At 34.1% G+C, this 19,670-nt stretch overlaps 1 protein-coding gene across 2 annotated transcripts in view; it reads right to left on the bottom strand.

Moving 5' to 3' along the window:
• LOC108913783 (E3 SUMO-protein ligase RanBP2) overlaps positions 1-19,670 on the bottom strand; it is a 35,876-nt gene that overhangs the window by 4,095 nt on the left and 12,111 nt on the right. Inside the window, exons 3-7 of one of the 2 annotated variants that reach the window (XM_023455996.1) lie at positions 8,766-11,086; positions 8,350-8,572; positions 7,989-8,134; positions 7,566-7,809; positions 6,516-7,355 (exon numbers count right to left, since the gene is read on the bottom strand). In XM_023455996.1, the coding sequence (XP_023311764.1) occupies positions 6,516-7,355; positions 7,566-7,809; positions 7,989-8,134; positions 8,350-8,572; positions 8,766-11,086 (3,774 nt within the window). The remainder of the gene's footprint in view (positions 1-6,515; positions 7,356-7,565; positions 7,810-7,988; positions 8,135-8,349; positions 8,573-8,765; positions 11,087-19,670) is intronic. The other variant, XM_023455997.1, reaches the window with a different exon arrangement.

Raw genomic sequence — 19,670 nt, 5'->3', positions numbered from 1 at the left:
CAGGCCCGGATCCAGAGGGGGTGGCGATGTGGCGATCGCCACCCCCAAAGCACAACATTTTTTAAAGATCTTCAATTTCTCCAAACGACAACAGGCAGTTAGTCGATATTAATGCAAGTAGAAGGATTCATTAGTGTCAAGCTCCTCTGAAAGAACTGCTTTGCGCCACCCCCAAAACCAGTCTCTGGATCCGGGCCTGGTGCCTAATTAGCCAATAAAAACAAATTTTGTATACATTTTGCACACATTTTGTATATGATATATTAAGGAGCAGCTGGCGTCGTAATAAATAATAATATAAGCTCCTAGATTTATTTTAGCGCGAGTGCATTTGGATTCTTTAAATATTTTGTTGATATTTAATATGATTAAATACATAAAATTTTATGTGTTCTGCAGCTCCGCAGCTCTTATGGTAAAACCGCCACTTTACAAAAATTTATGAATACCCAGCAAAAGAAAGTTAAATATAAAAAGGAACATGCTCCCAAAAAGATAAAAGCTGCGAAGAAACTCGATTTTTCTGCAAATCAAAAGCAAACAGATTATGGGCCAAATATTGCTGAAGTAGATTTACCTGGGGGGCTTTCGTTTTGGCAAAAATAGTACCTATTAGCAACTAATATCAGTTCAGAGTAACTCTTAAGTTCCTATTAGCTACTAATAGCTACTATTTTTGCCAAATCGAAAGGCCCTCTGATGATGATTTACAAAGAGAAGTTGAAAATTTATGTAACAGGTTACAGGTACAGTACTGTTTGAATATTAATTATTAGTACGTGTATGCATATTTCATGTTTACAAAAGTTGATAGTTATAGTTCTGCTGGTCAATGTCAGATTTTGAACTTTGAATTTATAGTTCAGGTTTTTGTAAGATAATAAAATATAATAATAATAATAATAACAGTAATTAATATAAGTGTGGAAAAAAGTCTGGAACCTGAAATATCTTGCAAAATATTGCTTTCCTGCAAAAATGCTTGAAGGGGTCAAAAAGTATTTTAAATTCGCCATCTTTTAAATACTTTAGATCTATGTACAGTATGTTTGTAGGGTCAAAGGGGACAATTTTTTTTTAAATGGCAACCCCTATTTTTACTTTTTTTCTAGAAAATGAAAGAACACATTTTTCTGAGTATTGTAGTATAAAATTTTTTGTAAGTTGTATTTATAATGTGATATTTTTCTGATAGATACATGTTACGGGCATGCTTGCGTTCACTCTGTAGTCGCCGAATGTTATTGTTGAGTATCCAAGGATATAATAGTATTATTAAGATTGTGTTTTTGATATCAATCTAGATACAAAGTTTTAGAAGTCTTGGAAACGTATGTAAATAAAAACGGAAATAAAATATGTTCTCGAAATGATGTAATTAATTTATCCCACACGAAGGCTGTAAAAATACATTAGTAAGATTTTTTGACTTTAGAAAACAGAAAATCATAAGCATCAATTTTACCAAAAAGTCTCTCAATGTAACTGATTTTAAATAAAATTTGTTTCATCACCTTCTTGGCAACATATTGCACAAATCAATTTTCAGAATGAAAATTTTATTTACATTTTTCTCAAAATTTTATGCAACTTAATACAATTTTTATACTACAATACTCGTGAGAAATATGCTCTTTCACTGTATCTAAAAAAAAAGGGTTGCCATTTACAAAAAATTGCACCCTTTGACTCTGCAAACATACACTGTACATATTGTACATCGATCTAATGTATGCAAAAGATGGCAAATTTAAAATACTTTTTGACCCCTTCGAGCATTTTTGCAGGAAAACAATATTTTGCGAGATATTTCAGGTGTTCCAAACTTTTTTCCACACTGTATAATAATAATATGTAATTTTAAATGCAAGACAATTTTCATTCTTTACACCATAAAGTATAAGATTGTGTTTAAAGTATGCAACGAGAATATTTTTATTTTTGATTTCTCGAAGAATATATTTTACATAAAACTCGGTGAATAAAATGCAAATGACATATTTGTATTGTTATATCGTGGTGTTTAGTTGTACCATTGATCCTGAAAACACTTCAAGTGCATTATTATTTTGAAAATAAGTGCATAAAAATTAATAGATCCTATAATTTGAATTATTAACTTGAACTCCATATCTGATTGTTGAATAATGCACATTTGATTATTATATAGTTTGTAACGTGGGATATCCCACTAATTCTTTCCATTTTTTCATATCTTTATAAATTAAAGCATTTTATTTTTGGCATAGTTAAAAAAAACATTTTAAGCAGTACTTCTATACAATATTATTATTACTTTCTCTGAAAATTACCCTTGATAAAAGAGTTTTACTTATGTAAGGTATAAGTATAATAAATATATAAGGTAAGTCTTTGGTATTTAGTTGAAAAAAATCAATATTTTGTTGATAACAGTAAAATTTCCTGTAATGCCATTCCTATTTCTTTTTAACATTCCACCAAACTAATACATTTTCCAAATATTTTATAAACAGTTATACATACCTAGTTAAAAATAATGCATTGTCTCGGCAAAAAAAAATAAAAAAATGTACTCGCTGTTTCAGGCAACAAAAGAAAATCAAATTGAAATACAGGAAAAGACAGTGGGTCAATTCGAAAATTCACTGTATATATCTGAAAGGATGCATCGCCTTACGGCCTCACATTTTGGGACGGTTGTAAAAAGGAGACTTAGTACACATTGCAAACAAATAATAACAAAATCTATTGCCACTCCAGCTACCACCTTTGGAAAGACTAATGAAAGCACAGCAAAAAGCAAATTTGAAGAAATTACGAAAAAAGAAAGTATGACCTTCAGGAATATTCGTGGATGTATCTCATGTTTTTTTTGGAGCGTCCCCAGATGGTAACTAAAATATCTATAATTTATCAATTTTGACTCGAACATATTATTTATTTCAAAAATCATAAAAAATTTCCATTTTATCCAAAATATAATCTTATCTTATTATGGTTTAATATAAGTACCTATTTAAATCAGCACGATACCGATTCATCAAAAATTATTATGAGTAATAAATAGACAGAAAGTTGCCAAATCGCATTTTATTTTTTGAACATCATTTATGTCGGTGAATTAAAAGACATTAATATTTTACTAAGTCTGATTAGTGAAGAAGAAATTGCCAGCTCAGGCAAAGATTTAAGATAGACTGTGGAAAAAAAAAGAAGTAGTTTGCCTTTGTATCGATGAAAATAATAAAATACAGTTAAAGGAGACACACGACTATTATTATCAGGTACCTACCAAAAGCCCATAAAAACCTGTCTTTCATTATTTTACTTTTATTATATCAAAATCATTACCGCATTGCAGTAATTTATTTATTTATTTATTTATTTAGTATTATACAGTGTGCGCCTAAAGTATGGAGTAAATTCAGTAAAAGCTTTCGACAATAAAAATATCTCTCAAAATCAAGAAAATAAATAGGGGGTTGCCATTAAAAAAAAAGTTGATGATGTCATTACTCAAAAACAAATGATTGAATATTGAGTTTCATGTTAAAATGTGTATTTTTATCAAATAAAATCGATGTGTTCAAAGATTTTTTGCCAAAATTTTATGTGGGACACCCTGTACATAAAATTTAATCTTTATTCTTAATAAAGAAAAATTAGTACATATTATTGTTTTTTATACGTTATATTTTCGAACTACTTAAGCATTACAAAATCTTATTACATACTTTTAAAAAATTAGCCATACTTAAGACTCACTTTTATTACGGTTTCTAATACGTGGAAGCATAAATTGTTGTTGTTTTCTTACTGGTAGTAGAATTAGCCTTTATTAATTTCTGCTATTGAAAAATTATTTATTTATAAAGATTAAAATTAACTGATAAGTCCGTTAAACGAAAAATAATGATTTGAAAAAGAATGACATAGGTACCTAAGCTTTGAAAATTATCTCACTCATTAGCGGGAACCATTGCGAATACATTGATATACAGGGTGTTTCTAAATAAATTAGCAAAAATGGTACCAGTGAATGTAGAGCCAAAAATAAGAGGATTGAAGTAAGAATACCTGATATGAAAGTTGCACCCCTGAGGCAATATACCCTCTTAAAGGAGGGGATTGAAATTCACGTTTTAATACTTTTTTTAACATGGGGAATGCTAGAGACACGAAACTTGGTATGAGCATCCTACTAATAAAGAGACAACTTTTCAATATTTTTTCGATCATTGGCGTGTTTTATAAAGGAGTGAAACAGTCAACTCCATTGCAATATTTGATTAGAAATTTTTTATATGACGCAAATCATTTATTTAAAAATATTTATTGGGAAGACTGATTTATTGCGCAACTTTTTTGCCTCTTGTAATTTTTCGATGAAACCGATAGTTTTCTAGTAAAAAAATCATCATCGTTCACTAAAGGGGTAGGTAATTGTGAAAATTTGTGAAAATAAAGTAGGGGGATGTCATAACAAATAAATTGTTATTTATCATATTAATAAATTGACACTTTCTGTCAATAAGCTGGTAATTTAATAATAACATTAAGAATAATTTGCTATTAATTAATGAAAAATGTTTGATAACTTATGTCTATGGGACATGTACATATTAGGTAAATTATTTATCTGAAATAAAATTTAATACAAACGAAAAACAAGAAATGCAAAATTAAATTTAAAGAATATTCTCGAAATAATTTCCATTTTGCCGCAAGCATAACCTAATACGTCTTTTGAAGTTATAAAGCACTCCCACAAACAGTTCTTGGTTATTGCGAAGGTCATCTGCTGCCTAAAATATTCTTAAGGGTAGTTCTAAGGAGGCAACAGGGGTGGCATAAACAATACTTTTTGTGTTCCCACATAAAGAAATCCATAGCCATTAGGTCAGGTGAACGCCCAGGCGACAAACAGGGGCATCACAATCACGACCAATCCAGCAATTCGGGTAATTTAAATTTAACCATTATCTAACGGCAAGTGTACTATGTGCAGGCGCCCCATCGTGCATATACCACATCACCTGACGTGTAGCGAGGGTACATCCTCAAGTAATGTTGGAAGATTTTCGTTTAAAAATCTAAGATACTCGGCCGCTCCAAGCCTGTATGGAAGAATCAAAAGACCTATTAGAGTATTTCCTACAATTCCCATACAAACGTTTAAACTGAAATTATGTTGACATCGTGAAACAAATATTTCATGAGATTTTCTTCTGACCATGAATGAACATTATGAAGGTTTACTGCACCTATTCTAGGACAAATTTGCCTCATCGGTGAAAAGTATATTCATTAGGAAATTTAAGTCATGCCTGGAAATATTAATGTACCGTACCATTGACAAAAATCCACGCGGTGAGGTAATTCAGGATCATAATTTTTGCAGGGGTTGATGGTGAATAGGGTATAAAAGATTTTCATGAGCTACATTCCACACAAGACTGTGAGAAACTTGCAGTTGCTTGGACATTTGTCTTGTGCTTGTACCACAGTCTTGTTCTAGATGTTCCAGTATAGCTTCCTCAGTTTCAACAGTTCGGACATTACGCCTTCTTCCGGCACCCTCACAATTGGGCTGAATTTTACCAGTTTCACGAAGCCTTTTTTCNTGTACCACAGTCTTGTTCTAGATGTTCCAGTATAGCTTCCTCAGTTTCAACAGTTCGGACATTACGCCTTCTTCCGGCACCCTCACAATTGGGCTGAATTTTACCAGTTTCACGAAGCCTTTTTTCCACCGAGGCCAATGTTTGTCTATGAGGAATCGGTCGGTTTGGATATCATTGGTGGTATAATCTTACTGCAGCGTTACTATTTTTTCTGGATTTGGAAAACACTTGGACATATTCGTCGTTGGTATAAATATTATTTGCCATAATTAATCAATTGGTACTAATTATTGGTTGATTTTCTATCTATACGGATTATCGAAAGGGTAAACAATCCAGTAAAAATTTCAATGTCTCAAAGCTATTAAAATGAGTGGCTGAAGAAAAAAACTGATAGCAAACCTAAGTAGGTACTTATTTTCAGGAGATTCCGAATAGTGCAATTACTTAGAATAGACTATGTAGCTCTTTCTAGTAAATCCATCCTCCTTTAAATTAATAACGAACCGCTATGTAATGTCAATGCACACTATGAATTTGTAGAGAATTGCTTGGACGGTAGCGACTTTAAGTTGACGCCGACGAAAATTTCTTAAATAACATTAATTAGGTATATTTATGATGTAAAATTAAAAAAAAACTAAAAGAAAACTTTTGCAATACTATCAAAAACTGCAGAGGAGGCTTAGCCCCCCCCTGCCTCCACTAACGAATCGCCACTGATGACAAGGCAAAAGGGGGTAACTAACAAACACAAGAATGTCCAAATATATCGGCAATTAATTTTATATTTATTTTAATTTTCAATTAATAAGTTTATGAGGTGTTTATAATAAACACAGTATGTAATTTCACGATTTTTCTGTAAGAATTACTAGTTTTTACTGGAATTACATTCAATGGACTTACCATTACTGGCATTTTCAGTATGGCCCTGGGACCGTGTATGTGGTCTTGATCTTACACCCTCATGCTCACTAGTTGCTGACTTTTTTTTTGTGCTTTTTTTAATAGCAGGATGGGATGATTTCTTAGCACGATCTTGATATGATTTCTTACGGGGTTCGAAACTTTCATGGAACTTCTCGTCCTTTTCGGATGTCTTGAATGCAGCTTGCTCGACACGATTGTCGATGAAAGTTGAATTCTTCTCAGGATTAAAAGTTTGATCGAACTGAAGACCCAGACTCACATTAGACGGGCTCTTTGTTTGAGCCACCGCAGAAAATACCAGTGGCGACACGTTAGACAACAAACTCTGCGTAGATATAGCAGGAGGCGATTTACTCAAAACGGACGGAGTAGAGGCTATCGCAGTCACGGCTGTAGACGGTAGAGGAATCTGATAATTATGAGGCTGAGATTTGGCAATGTTGCTCTTTATATGCTGCGGCGGTATGGTAACCGACAGAACTGGTTGCGAAGTAAGTGTGCTGGTTGTAGGTAGTGGATTCGAATTGGTTATCACGACGTTTACTGGCGCTGCTTTATTTATTGTTGCTGTAGTAGAAGAGGAGTGCGACGAAGGGAAGAGGCTTTGGGTGGTGCTGACGGGTACAGCCTTGGAGGATTCCTTTATCAGTTGAGTGATGTGAGGGACTGTGTGCTCTGTGAGCATTCCGATGCCCAAACTTGTAGATGGCAAGCCCTGAGTGAGAAATGGCCGACCTAAAATTGGTTGGGCGTAGCTAGCAGCGACGGAAGCTGAAGTCGACGGTAGCTGTTGGTCGGGCACAAATGGAAGTGCATCTGTAAGAAATTCAGTAATTTATGCATTTGATATACAGGATGTTTTGGGAAAAAAGTGCCATAAATTCTAGCGTCTTTCATTTTTGAGGTATAGAGCTTCAAAGATAACTTTTTTAAATCAAATTTTTGGGGTTGTTTCTGTTATGAACGAAAATTAGTAAAGAAATAAAGTAGCATTTGAAATTCAATATTATAATCATAAAAAAATACCTGATTGTGGTGGTAAACCTAGTCCTCCATAAGCAGCTGCTAAGTTACTGGCATTTCCGATCTTTCCTGGTTGATAATTGGGACAAACGCTAGGCAAGTTCGTATTATATGCTCCAATGTTGGAATTAATATTATAATCTACCCCACAGTCAGGGTCAAGGACATTTGGATCCTCGTCACTCAACAGATTGTTTTTTGTGTGAGTTTTTAACTCACTGATTTCTTTCTTCACGACCTGCATGTCCTGGATAGAAAAAATAAATCAAATTGACAAATTCCTCAGTTATAAGGATAATAAAAAAAATGATTTATGCTATTTGATGTTTTATATAAATCAATACAGTATAAGATTTTTATTTATCCCAGTAACCGAAGAACTAAAAACAACTAAAAAAATTAATTAGAAGGATACAGATAACATACCTCCAAAATATTCTCATCCTTCTTCTGGAAGCTAGATGGCAAGCCCTGAGTGAGAAATGGCCGACCTAAAATTGGTTGGGCGTAGCTAGCAGCGACGGAAGCTGAAGTCGACGGTAGCTGTTGGTCGGGCACAAATGGAAGTGCATCTGTAAGAAATTCAGTAATTTATGCATTTGATATACAGGATGTTTTGGGAAAAAAGTGCCATAAATTCTAGCGTCTTTCATTTTTGAGGTATAGAGCGTCAAAGATAACTTTTTTAAATCAAATTTTTGGGGTTGTTTCTGTTAAATTATGAACGAAAATTAGTAAAGAAATAAAGTAGCATTTGAAATTCAATATTATAATCATAAAAAAATACCTGATTGTGGTGGTAAACCTAGTCCTCCATAAGCAGCTGCTAAGTTACTGGCATTTCTGATCCTTCCTGGTTCATTATTGGAAGAAACGCTAGGCGAGTTCATATTATATGCTCCAATGTTGAAATTAATATTTGAGTCAAAGAGGAGATCCTCGTCACTCAACAGAATGTTTTTTCTGTGAGTTTTTAACTCATTTATTTCATTCTTCACGATCTGCATGTCCTGGATAAAAAAAATAAATCAAATTGACAAATTCCTCAGTTACCTATAAGGATAATAAAAAAAATGATTTATGCTATTTGATGTTTTATTATAAATCAATACAGTGTAAGATTTTTATTTATCCCAGTAACCCAAGAACTAAAAACAACTAAAACAACTAAAAAAATTTATTAGAAGGCTACAGATAACATACCTCCACAAGATTCTTCTGGACGCTAAGAATTTGATTTAGAACGGAGTCCATGCTAGCATTAGCCGCTGCTAACTTTTCGTCGAGCATTTGGCTTATCTCTTTTCTTGAAATACTCGAAATGGGATCATGTTTTGGGGTATAAGGTACGTCATAAAAACTGGTGTGAGTTGTATAAGTCGTTAAATAATGATCTCCTGCGCTGTTGTCAGAGGACGAGTTCTCCTTGTTGTCAGAGGACGAGTTCTCCTTGTTGTCAGAGGACGAGTTCTCCTCAGCCATTCCGTCACGTTCATTGCAGTTCGTACAGTTTGAATCAATGCGGGACATAAGTCTTTCTATCTTCTCGATTTCAGTACCAAGTTGAGAGTTTAAGGGATGTGTTCTGTCTACTGACGGTTCACGAAGTCTGTCCAGAGTGAGGTATAGGCAGTCCCTGGCTCTCGAGAGTAAGATAATATTTTGGCTCCTCATTTCCGATGTAACATTTTCTTTGTTCTGGTTGGTTTTTTGATCAGCCATGTGTTTATAAATTTCTGACTGGTAAAAACTAGCGTAAGGATCTTTCAGTTGTTCGAAGATATGTAACGCTTTTTCATATTCCTTCTTCTTCATCAGCTGTATAGCTGTGAACAACTTCCCACTTTCAATGTAAGATGATGCCTCGGAAATAGATATATCTTTCCCTTTATATTCAAACAGTCTGTTATTAGAATACGTAATCATCTGATTATTTTTCACTTTCTCCAAAAACGGCAAGGCAGTTTTCCAGTACATTTCAGCTCTAGCATCATTAAATTCGATTTCCGACTGTTTGGTAAGTTTTTTCGAACGCTCTTCAAATATTTTCGCCAAAGTCACCAATACTCTAACATCCAAGCCGTGACAATCTATACACCTCACCATTTTGATGCCTCTAATTAGTAACAAATGAATGCTTGCCATATTAGCTCCTGGTTCATTTTTGTACATATTATAAGCGGCCGATACAAACATCCACTGGTTTAAAGTGCCTAAATGGTCCGTCACACAGACTGGTAAAACAGTAGGCCTATCATGGTTGTAATAAATCAAATTTTTAGTATCCTCCATTTTGGACTTGGCACAGAGAATAGCACAATAAAGGAACGACTGAATATCCAGAACGTTTAGTTCCTCAGCAGCACAATTGTTCAAATTTTTTATGGAATACTGCAGGCCTTCGAAAGATTTCACCTCCATGTCGCTTAACTTACTATTTAGACCAAGCCAAATGTAGTGGTGTAGAGAGTCGGGATATACTAGCTGAGCAACTTCATCGAATTTTACTAAATCTAGAGGATCAGGCAATTTTATAACTGGCTCTAAGACTTGAAAGCTTGAAACGAAAAAACTTGTCGATATTTTGAGTTGTTGATCTCTTTTCACAAACACCTTCTTGTAGAGTTGTTCCCGCCACATTCCCGTTGAATACTGTGTTGCCTTTTCTAATACGATAGTCTTTCTATCCTTAGCAGCCGCTAGAAGGATGTGTCCCGTTTGTGAGCAACGATAAGAGGCTTCTTTGTGCCAGTGTTGTACAAGCCGTCTCCTACTTTCTGGAGATTCTGCCTGCCGAATACTCTGCAAATCGGGGGGAGAGGAATGGTAAGCCGCTAACAAAACGGGAAGGGTTACGTTGGAAGCCTCTTTGAACTGAATTAGATCCTTTTTAGCTTGTTTAAAAATGAGCGTGGCTAGATAGAAATATAACTGCGCATGATAATGGCTCAAAAATACTGTTACTAATTCATCATCTGGACAGGTCTGAATATTTTGCGAGGCTTTATACAGCATTTGATCGAAATTGAAAACTGCAGTTACATATTCGGTACTAGTTTTTACAGTGTCTAAGTGTTCATCCAAACTCAGGGCTACCAATCTATCCTGCACAGATACGGACAGGAACCAAACCTCCCAAGTGAGCTGAGAACTACATATAAGGTCACTTTCAAACCTCACGAGAACTTCGGCAAATGTCTCATACCAAGTTAAGTCGTTATGAAAAATAGACAAATTTTTTTCCTCGATGGCAGATGCATGTTTGTATGCTTCTTTAATCAGGTTGTTTTGTAGAAAGTGTTTAAGTAGCCGAACCCTTAAGTTCACATCAGTTGGTCTGGTTTCAAGCTCCTTTAATAGCAGTTTAGAGACTTCAATGGGATCGTCATTTTTAGAAAATATCAAACGCACCCGCAAACTAAATACAGCCGGATCTTGTGGATTAACAGATTGACCCAAATTATAGAAATACTTTGCATCTGGATGATCCATATCCACGTTATCCGATGCTAGTAATTCACAAGCTGGAGGAAAATAGAGAGAAAAAAATTTAATTTTACCAACAAAAACAAAACTTGATTTAGCCTAGTAAATTATTAAATTCAAATTAGTTTCAAGCTATACATTAAATATATTAAATTTATTTTATATTCTTGAATAAAGGTTGTTTTAATTTCTTTAACCGAGTAAACTGTAATTGCAAATTATAGTAATAGACCTTGTAAACTAGGGCTAAGGTCCAAATTACGCAATTACGCATTATGCGCATTACCTATGGAACCAAATTTGACCGGTCCGAATTAAAAATGTGTACAATAAGTACTAACAATTCAGACCAGTAAATGTGTTCATGGTGCTACATTTGCTAGACATGACAATCCCCTCCTCAGGCAGGCCGTTGACTACGTACCCGACGTGAACGACAAACAAAAATGACCAAAGACCTAGACACCAACTTTTTGACCCTGGGTGATCACCATAACGACATCCCCCCCCCCCCTTTGCCCGCTAACCTTTTCTGTTTCAGAGACCGCCAGGATCAAGAAACGAAGACAACGACACACCCCCACACCCTTCTTATCTCCACCCCTTCCGCGCTAGCCTAAGGGCTACCTTAGTAAAGCGCATCCCAGGCTGCATAGCCGCACTGCCCTGTCCAACCATACCACACATAGACATGACACCACCCCCGGGGTTTACACAGACGAGCCGGCGAAGCAAGAAGAGCGCCAGAAGAAAGGGCCCTAGCCGGCGGGGCCCAGCCAGGACAAAAGGAGGTCCCACAAAGCGCCTACACCGGCCGCATTTGCGGTCGGGGTAGACGACGGATGGGGCCCACCTACGAAGACTGTCCAGGCCTACACGAGATGAGGCAGGATAAAGAGGGATAATCCCCCTCGATCCCAAATCATTGAGGCCAATTTCTAGCCATGGAATAATGGCGAGTTGGGAAGAAGAAACACGGTGTCGTACGCTTGAATATAAAAACCAAAAACGGGGAGAAAGTTCTACATCTAAGCAACAAAAACGTCGCGAACAGAATTATAGGGTAGAGTGGAAAACTTTGCTGGATTTCAAAGGATGGCTATCAGCAAGAAAAGGTTAGTTTTTTAATTAATAAACGATAAACCCCAATTGAATAGATTGTACGCTGCTACTGTGCATTCCAAATACCACATAGTTTTGTGGATTCGACTGTATTGTCGTCACTCGGCGAAATTATACGATAATGTACGATAATTTGTGCGCCATCTTACAACAATTTAGTTCAAAGCAGTTCACAACACACAACACTGGTCCAGTGTCATAGAAAATATAGTACTAACAGTTTTCGAGATATCGAGGCCGCAAAGTCTCAAAAAATGGAATATTTCCATGAACCTGTCCAATGCAATCCAAAATAGTTGAACGGGTAATATATAATAGGATATATACACATGTGACACACATATTGTCAGAAGAACAACGGCTTTTTAAAGAGAAGATCTACCGCTACTAATTTCTGTACGTTCAGTGCCTACATTACAGAAAATTATATAATTCCCAAATTGATATTGTTTATACCCAAGGATATTTAAATATCCTTGGTTTATACCGACTTGGCGAAGGCCTTTGACAGAGTCAACCATAATATCCTATTATGGAAATTGAACTCTGACTGGGATAAATTATTATCGGATAAATTTTGTGAAATTTAACAGTGCAGAATCTGAAACTTTTGTGTCCGAGTTTTGTAAACATAACGACCTAGCTTTAAATGAGGCAAAATGTAAACTGGTATCATATACACGGAAGAAATACCCTATATTGGGAGTATACAGGGTGTCCCGAAATTCATGCTACAAAATTTGGTCACAGATTCTTAGGACAAATTTAGGGGACACGTATATTTTATTTTTGTCAAGTGGCCCCCGTTTTCGGAGTTACAGCCCCCTGAAGTCCGCCCCCAAGAATAATCTTTTTTTTATATCAGAACCCTGTTGTACGAGAATCACTAAATTTGGTACACAGGGGTTTTATGACATGTGGAATCTGATGGTGCAACGTTTTTTGGCGGGGAACCCCCTTAAGACAATTTTTCGTGGGTCCCCTTGTTTTTGGAGCCAAAAAAATTTGGTCGCATATTTAAATTTCTTAAAAATTATAAGTCCACTAGAAAGCCATTAAATTTAAAAACTTTTTGTCTCTTTATACTTTTTTCGTAAAACGCGATGTTTTCGAGAAAAATGTCAAAATGTGATAGAATGCATATCGTGATTCGCCATTTTCCATGTTTTACAAAACAAATATCAAGAGACAAAAAAGTTACTAAATTCAATGGCTTTCTAGCTATCTAATAATTAAAAAAAAAAAATCAAATTTGCGACCAAATCTTTCGACAAGGGGGCCTACGAAAAAGTGTATTAAGGGGGTTTCTCGCCAAAAAGCATAGCACTGTGAGATTCCGCATGTCATAAAACCCCTGTGTACCAAATTTAGTTTTTCTCGTACAACATGGTTTTGAGATATAAAAAAGACTGTAACAAAAGCCAGGACGCGTAGTCATTTATTTATTAGTTCTCGGAACGATGGGCCAAATACAATATTCCAGTCGACACAAATTATCGAAAGTTGAGGGCATCAAGTAGGTAACGTCGCCAAGACCGTCCTTCGGGGAAGGCCACCCGAAATTTAGCAATATTTTTAACAAGTTCACTTAAACTGTCGGGGCCATGTGTTAAGCGTCTAGTACAAGAGAGAAACCGATATTTTTAATAATAACGCGCGAAACCACGAGAAGAGGGTAGAGATTCCCAAAATAGAATTAAATTATATTGTTAAACGGATAATAAGTGAAAAGGAAAAGGATATAAATTAGTTGGTTTTTTTGGCGAAGCTATAAGAGTAGATTAATTGAGATTGAGTAATCCGTCCCGTATTTAATAAACTCCCTTTCGAGAATTAAATAGCAACTCTTTTGAAATTCAGACTCGTTATGATACTGGTCATAACGAAAGATAGATAAATAAAGAAATAACCCCTCAGGTTACAAGACTTCTTAGGGGCAGATTTCAGGGGACTGTAACTCCGAAAGAGCCAGTTGGCAAAAAGAAAAAATACGGGTCCCCTAAATTTGTCTTAAGAATCTATGACAAAATTTTGTTGCATGAATTTCGGGACACCGTGTATATGGTGAATAGTATTGAGATAGAGCCCCTGAATAGAATCAGGGACCTAGGTGTAATTTTTAGCAAAAATTTTAAATTTAATGAACATATTACAAGTTTAACAGCTGAATGTTACAGGAAGCTCGGTTTTGATCTTATGACTAGCCAAGAGTTTAAATCTAACACGGTTATAAGGCTATTCAATACATTTGTAAGATCAAAATTGGAGTATTGCAGTGTGATTTGGAACCCACAAGCTAACAGTAACAAGGACACAATAGAGAAAATACAGAAGAAGCTTTTAAGGTCAATATATGTTAAAGAGTATGGAGTGTACCCGTTCATGGTATCATATGAACATCAACAAGCAGAGTTTGGTGTAACCTCTTTGGATAGGAGAAGGGAAAAGGCTCAGATTTTATTCGCTTATAATATTTTACATAGTCAGATTGTTGTTCCAGATTTGTTGGCATCTATTAATATTAATGTACCCGATATGAGAATGCGAACTAGATACAGAGTTTTTAAAATATTTAATATTAATTCACCCCTAGAACAGTGTCTGTGTACGATGAATAATTTGTTAAGAACTTACGATACTGATATTTTTAATATTAGTCGGACTAAGCTACTCTCATACTTATGATACATATACGATTGGGTGTTTTATGTACATTTTAATTGACATTTTTTTGTTTGCTTTCTTTGTTCTCTTTTACATTGTATTTTGCGTGTGTCTGGTTGTTTATACATTATTTTTAATTGGTTTTTATATTAGCTAACATTTCTCAACTGTATACATGTAATTGGACTGTCCCTTTGTCTGTATATATGCAGTATAAATAAATAAAAAAACTGAAAATGGAAACAAGTACTTTTGAAAATTATTATTATCCATTCTTGTATTATTTATCCGGTTTGGATAAATTTGAGTATTCATAATATGTATGTGGAATTGAACTCAGTACTCCACCTCCGAAACACCCCCAAAATAAGGGTTCAAAAACTAAAATATTTGTATCTCGGGTTATTACGAGATTATCTACACTTCTTTTTTGTCATAAATCATTCTATACGGCTAAGAGCATATACAGGGTGTGCCATTTTACACTCCCGCTGCCAATATCTCCGAAATGAAGAAATTTATTTTAATTCCGGAAATTAAGGTTGTTAGGTCCCTCGAATATCTTCAAGTTGCAGTTAGAATTGTTAGTTCAAATCTTTCTGTATAGATGGTGTAGCGATATTAAAAAATTGATTCCTGTAACGTGGAAATGCGGTCCATCTAAAAGATCATTAAATTTTAAGTAATTTTTGTAATATAAAGTTTTTCCCAATATTTACTTGTTTTCGAGACATGTCGACTTCAAGATGCAATGTACGATGTAACAGGAAAATCTATTATTTTATTTAAATCACACTGAGACAGAATATTCTTTTAAAATATTGGTATAAATGGACTTATTCACACCACATACTAACTAACAAACAATAAAATATAAAAAAACAAATGATCGACTATAGAAAAAATAACAGAAAGTATTTAAGATAATAACGGAGGTGTAGATGTAGTTACTGAAGTAAGTGAAAACAAAGATTATAATAAATGTTCAAAATTACGACTTCATCATTAATACACAATGTTAGTCTTCTCGTTAGTTCGACATTACAGGCTTTTAACAAAGTGTTACGATCTAAAGCCGCCATAACTGCATAAATTTTATTATGCAAATCTGCCATGTCTTCTATAGGGTTCTGATATGGTGTTTTTTTTAAATGACCTCATAGATAAAAATGCACTGGGATCAAATCTGGTGAACGGGCCGGCCACCTTATACTCCGTTAGTACCTATAACCATAAAAGTGCCTTGAGGATTTCTACATACAGGGTGTGCCATTCCCGTGGCCAATATCAGATACATCAGATCATACTTAAATCAGAGGTGTCCGGGACGGTGCACCGTCCCGGACACCTCTGATTTAAGTATGATCTGATGTATCTGATATTGGCCACGGGAATGGCACACCCTGTATGTAGAAATCCTCAAGGCACTTTTATTCTGAAATATCCCTAAAATAGGGGTAGAAAAACTAAAACATTTATATCTCAGGTTGTTATGAGATTATCCACCTGTTTTTTTGTAAATCATTCTATACGGCTAAGAGCATGCGTGGGAAATTATTCGAATCATTTCTACCCCGAAATAAGTTTTATTGTTACCACACATAACAACAAAACATTTATTATTATTAACTATTACAACATGTCAAACAAACTCAATAAGTTGTTGCGTCAAAATTAAAACATTATTTCAATTTTAATTTTATTATGACAAAATTAATTCTTAAAATGCATATGAACAACCAAAACGCCAACTGAATATTATTCTATATTTCAGTAAATGTTCAAAAACATTTTCATTTTGGCAAAGGTTGAAAATGAAGATTAGCGTAATATTATCGGAATTTATTATATCTGTAACCGCAACTGTGAAAAAAATAGATCAGAATTTGTTTGAATTTTGAGTACTCGAGAAGCCTAGAAATAACTATGGACATGGGAATAAAACTCAAATATTTTTTATTTTAATGCGGGGTGGTAATAGTTTAAATAACTAGATGGATTTGACAGGGTCTAAAGACACTTACAGTGTCCGATAATTCAATAAACAAAGAAGTCTAATTTTAAAATTTAGATAAATTTGGAACGAAAACTCTGTAGATGAATTTTTCGAGACAAAACGTCTTAATCTGGTTCGGCCTTTATAGGGGGTCATGAAGGCTTGCAAAAAATGTAATAAAATTTCTAGGGCCGTATTTAAAAAAAATTAAGTTGATGATGGTCCTGGAGAGACGAAACGTTACATATAAAAATTGATTACGTATGCCATTCGATAGAGGGCAGAAAGTGGCCATGAGAAAGTGTTCTTTTTTCAATGTCACCTCAAACAAGGCCGAAATGAAACAAAAACGGATTTCCAAAATATCGTTTTTTTTTTCAAATATGTCGAAAACTAATCATGTTAGCCTTGATTTTTTAGAGGCATAATGTTGGTCCCCTTGATTGAACTGAGCCCCCATTTAAGCTGGTAAGTTTGTAATGTTTGTATCTCTTACCGTTTTCGAGATCCCTGTAGTGAGAAGCGAATTTGTAACAGCCTGTATGTTTTGAATACTCACAAATCGATCTAAATCCAATAAATAATAAAAAAATGGATAATAATTATTTTCAAGTGCTCGTTTTCATGTTTAGGTTCATGGAAATATGCAATTTTTTGATACATCTGTGTACTTGATATCTCGAACAGTTCATTTCAAGACTTTGGGCCTAAGAACACTTGTGATCAGGAGAGTGTCAAGTTGTCAAGTACAACATATCAACAATTCAGACGAATCGACCGGGAACTCAAACCCATAAGGTTTGTGCGGGGTCCTTTGACTGCCCACGGTGGGCAGGAAGCAACTTTAAATCGCATAAAAATGACGACAAAAACTGAAAGCAGCGATGTATTTGTACTTGAAAATAGATTCAAAATCAGTTTGAATTGAAATCCTAGCTGCTCCTGTTTATTAGATATTCAAATTTTTCGTTTTTTATAGCAAGAATTTATGATATATACAATATTTAAGAATTAAAAACATTTTTTATGCCAAATTTTGAATAAATAATGAAAAAAACTATGAAACTATGAAAAAATATATACATTATATCTATTTAGTATAAAATATTCAAAGAATATAAAGCTAGGCATGTCATTGTGTGTGAGGGGCCACTCATTCACAGGCGTCTCTGGACGTCTCGGACATATTATCCTTGCAAGTAAGTTTTTAGCCGATTTTACAAGTTTTCAAGGGGCACCACGTGGGAGTAACTTACATTGCACCTCTTTTTTCTTTTGTTATTTTTTCATTTTTTATTTTTTTATTTCTTTTAATTTTTATCATTTTTTAATATTTAAAGTTTTAGAATAATACAGAAGAAAAAATAAATGTTAAAAAATTATATGGTATAGTATAATCTCAAATGTAATTTTAGATGTGCTGAGATGAAAAAGCAGCTACTGCTTCTTTTATCGTTTTGGGAAAAATTTTCTTTGATCAAATTTATTTTAAATCTTTCCCAAAATTTAACAAACTCTCTGTGAATCAATTCCCCAGCTTGTTCAGACCATACTCCTAAACCATCGTTGTTCAAGAGCACAATTGCTTGTTTCAAATGATCTAGAATAACATGGATTTTGACGGTTTGAGAAACATCTGTGCTTTTTAAAGCATTATCTTTTGTTTTGTTTACTTTTTAATTGATTTCATATACATTAATATACTACACATTTATATCATTTTGTTAGTTAGTGTATTTTCTTTATGATATGAAAATGAATAATTAAATAATAAATAGTTGGTGTATTGAGTATTGTCGGTTTGGTTCATTCCACAATGTTGGTTGTTATTGTATTTGTGTGCTGTCATATTTAATAATTGTCAAATTCTTGTTTAATAATATAATTTTATCTTAAATTTTACCCGTCTATATTTATATTTAGTTTATATAGGTACTAGTTTGTTCTAGTTTTCATAGGATATTTTAATGATGTCAGTAAAGTTTTGTCATATCAATGTGGGCTCGCTAATGACTAGTTTTGCAGATTTTAAAGAAGTAGTATATGCTAAATTCGATATAATATCTGTCACAGAAACATGGTTAAATCATAATATTGTTGATAGCAGTGTATTGCTTGCAGGATATAAGCTTTATCGCGAGGACAGACTGCAGCGTAGGGGTGGAGGTGTGGCAATTTATATTAAGGATTCATTTCAGTCAAATTTAATAACTAATTTGGACACTCAGGGAACGGAGCAGATATGGGTATCCTTAAAAATGAACAACAAATCTATTGCTCTAGGTACTGTATACAAACCGCCTAATTTTTCAACTATTAATTTTCTTTCAGGATTTGAAAATGTTCTTGCTTCTATTGCTCCTAAATATGAATATATGTTGTGTGCTGGTGATTTTAATATTGATGTGTTAGAAATCAATTCTTCTGCTACAAAATTATTAAATAATATATTAAATTCAGTTGACCTTAAACAAATAATTAGTGAACCTACTAATTTGAACGCAACAAAACTAATTGATTTAATTATATGTTCTTCACATTTGGACATTAAAAATACTGGTGTAAAGGACTGTACACATATTGGTGGACACTGGCTAACATACTGCACTTTTGGTAATACAAAGCCAAAATTTCAATCTTTTTTTTACACCTACAGAGACTACAAACATTTTAGCATTCAGAATTTTAATAATCATGTTTACATAACAGATTTTGATCAAATCCTTGTAATGAATACGATAGATGAAAAAATTAATACCTTAAATAGGCTCATTCAGAGTTTATTCGATATACATGCTCCTATCAAAACTGTAAGAATTACTAAAAGGAGAGCACCATGG

The sequence above is a fragment of the Anoplophora glabripennis genome, unplaced genomic scaffold (genome assembly GCF_000390285.2).
Source record: "Anoplophora glabripennis isolate ALB-LARVAE unplaced genomic scaffold, Agla_2.0 scaffold1095, whole genome shotgun sequence".
Classification (NCBI taxonomy): Eukaryota; Metazoa; Arthropoda; class Insecta; order Coleoptera; family Cerambycidae; genus Anoplophora; species Anoplophora glabripennis.
The sequence above is the reverse complement of the archived record's forward strand: the minus strand, read 5'-3'. Positions and strand labels throughout refer to the sequence as shown.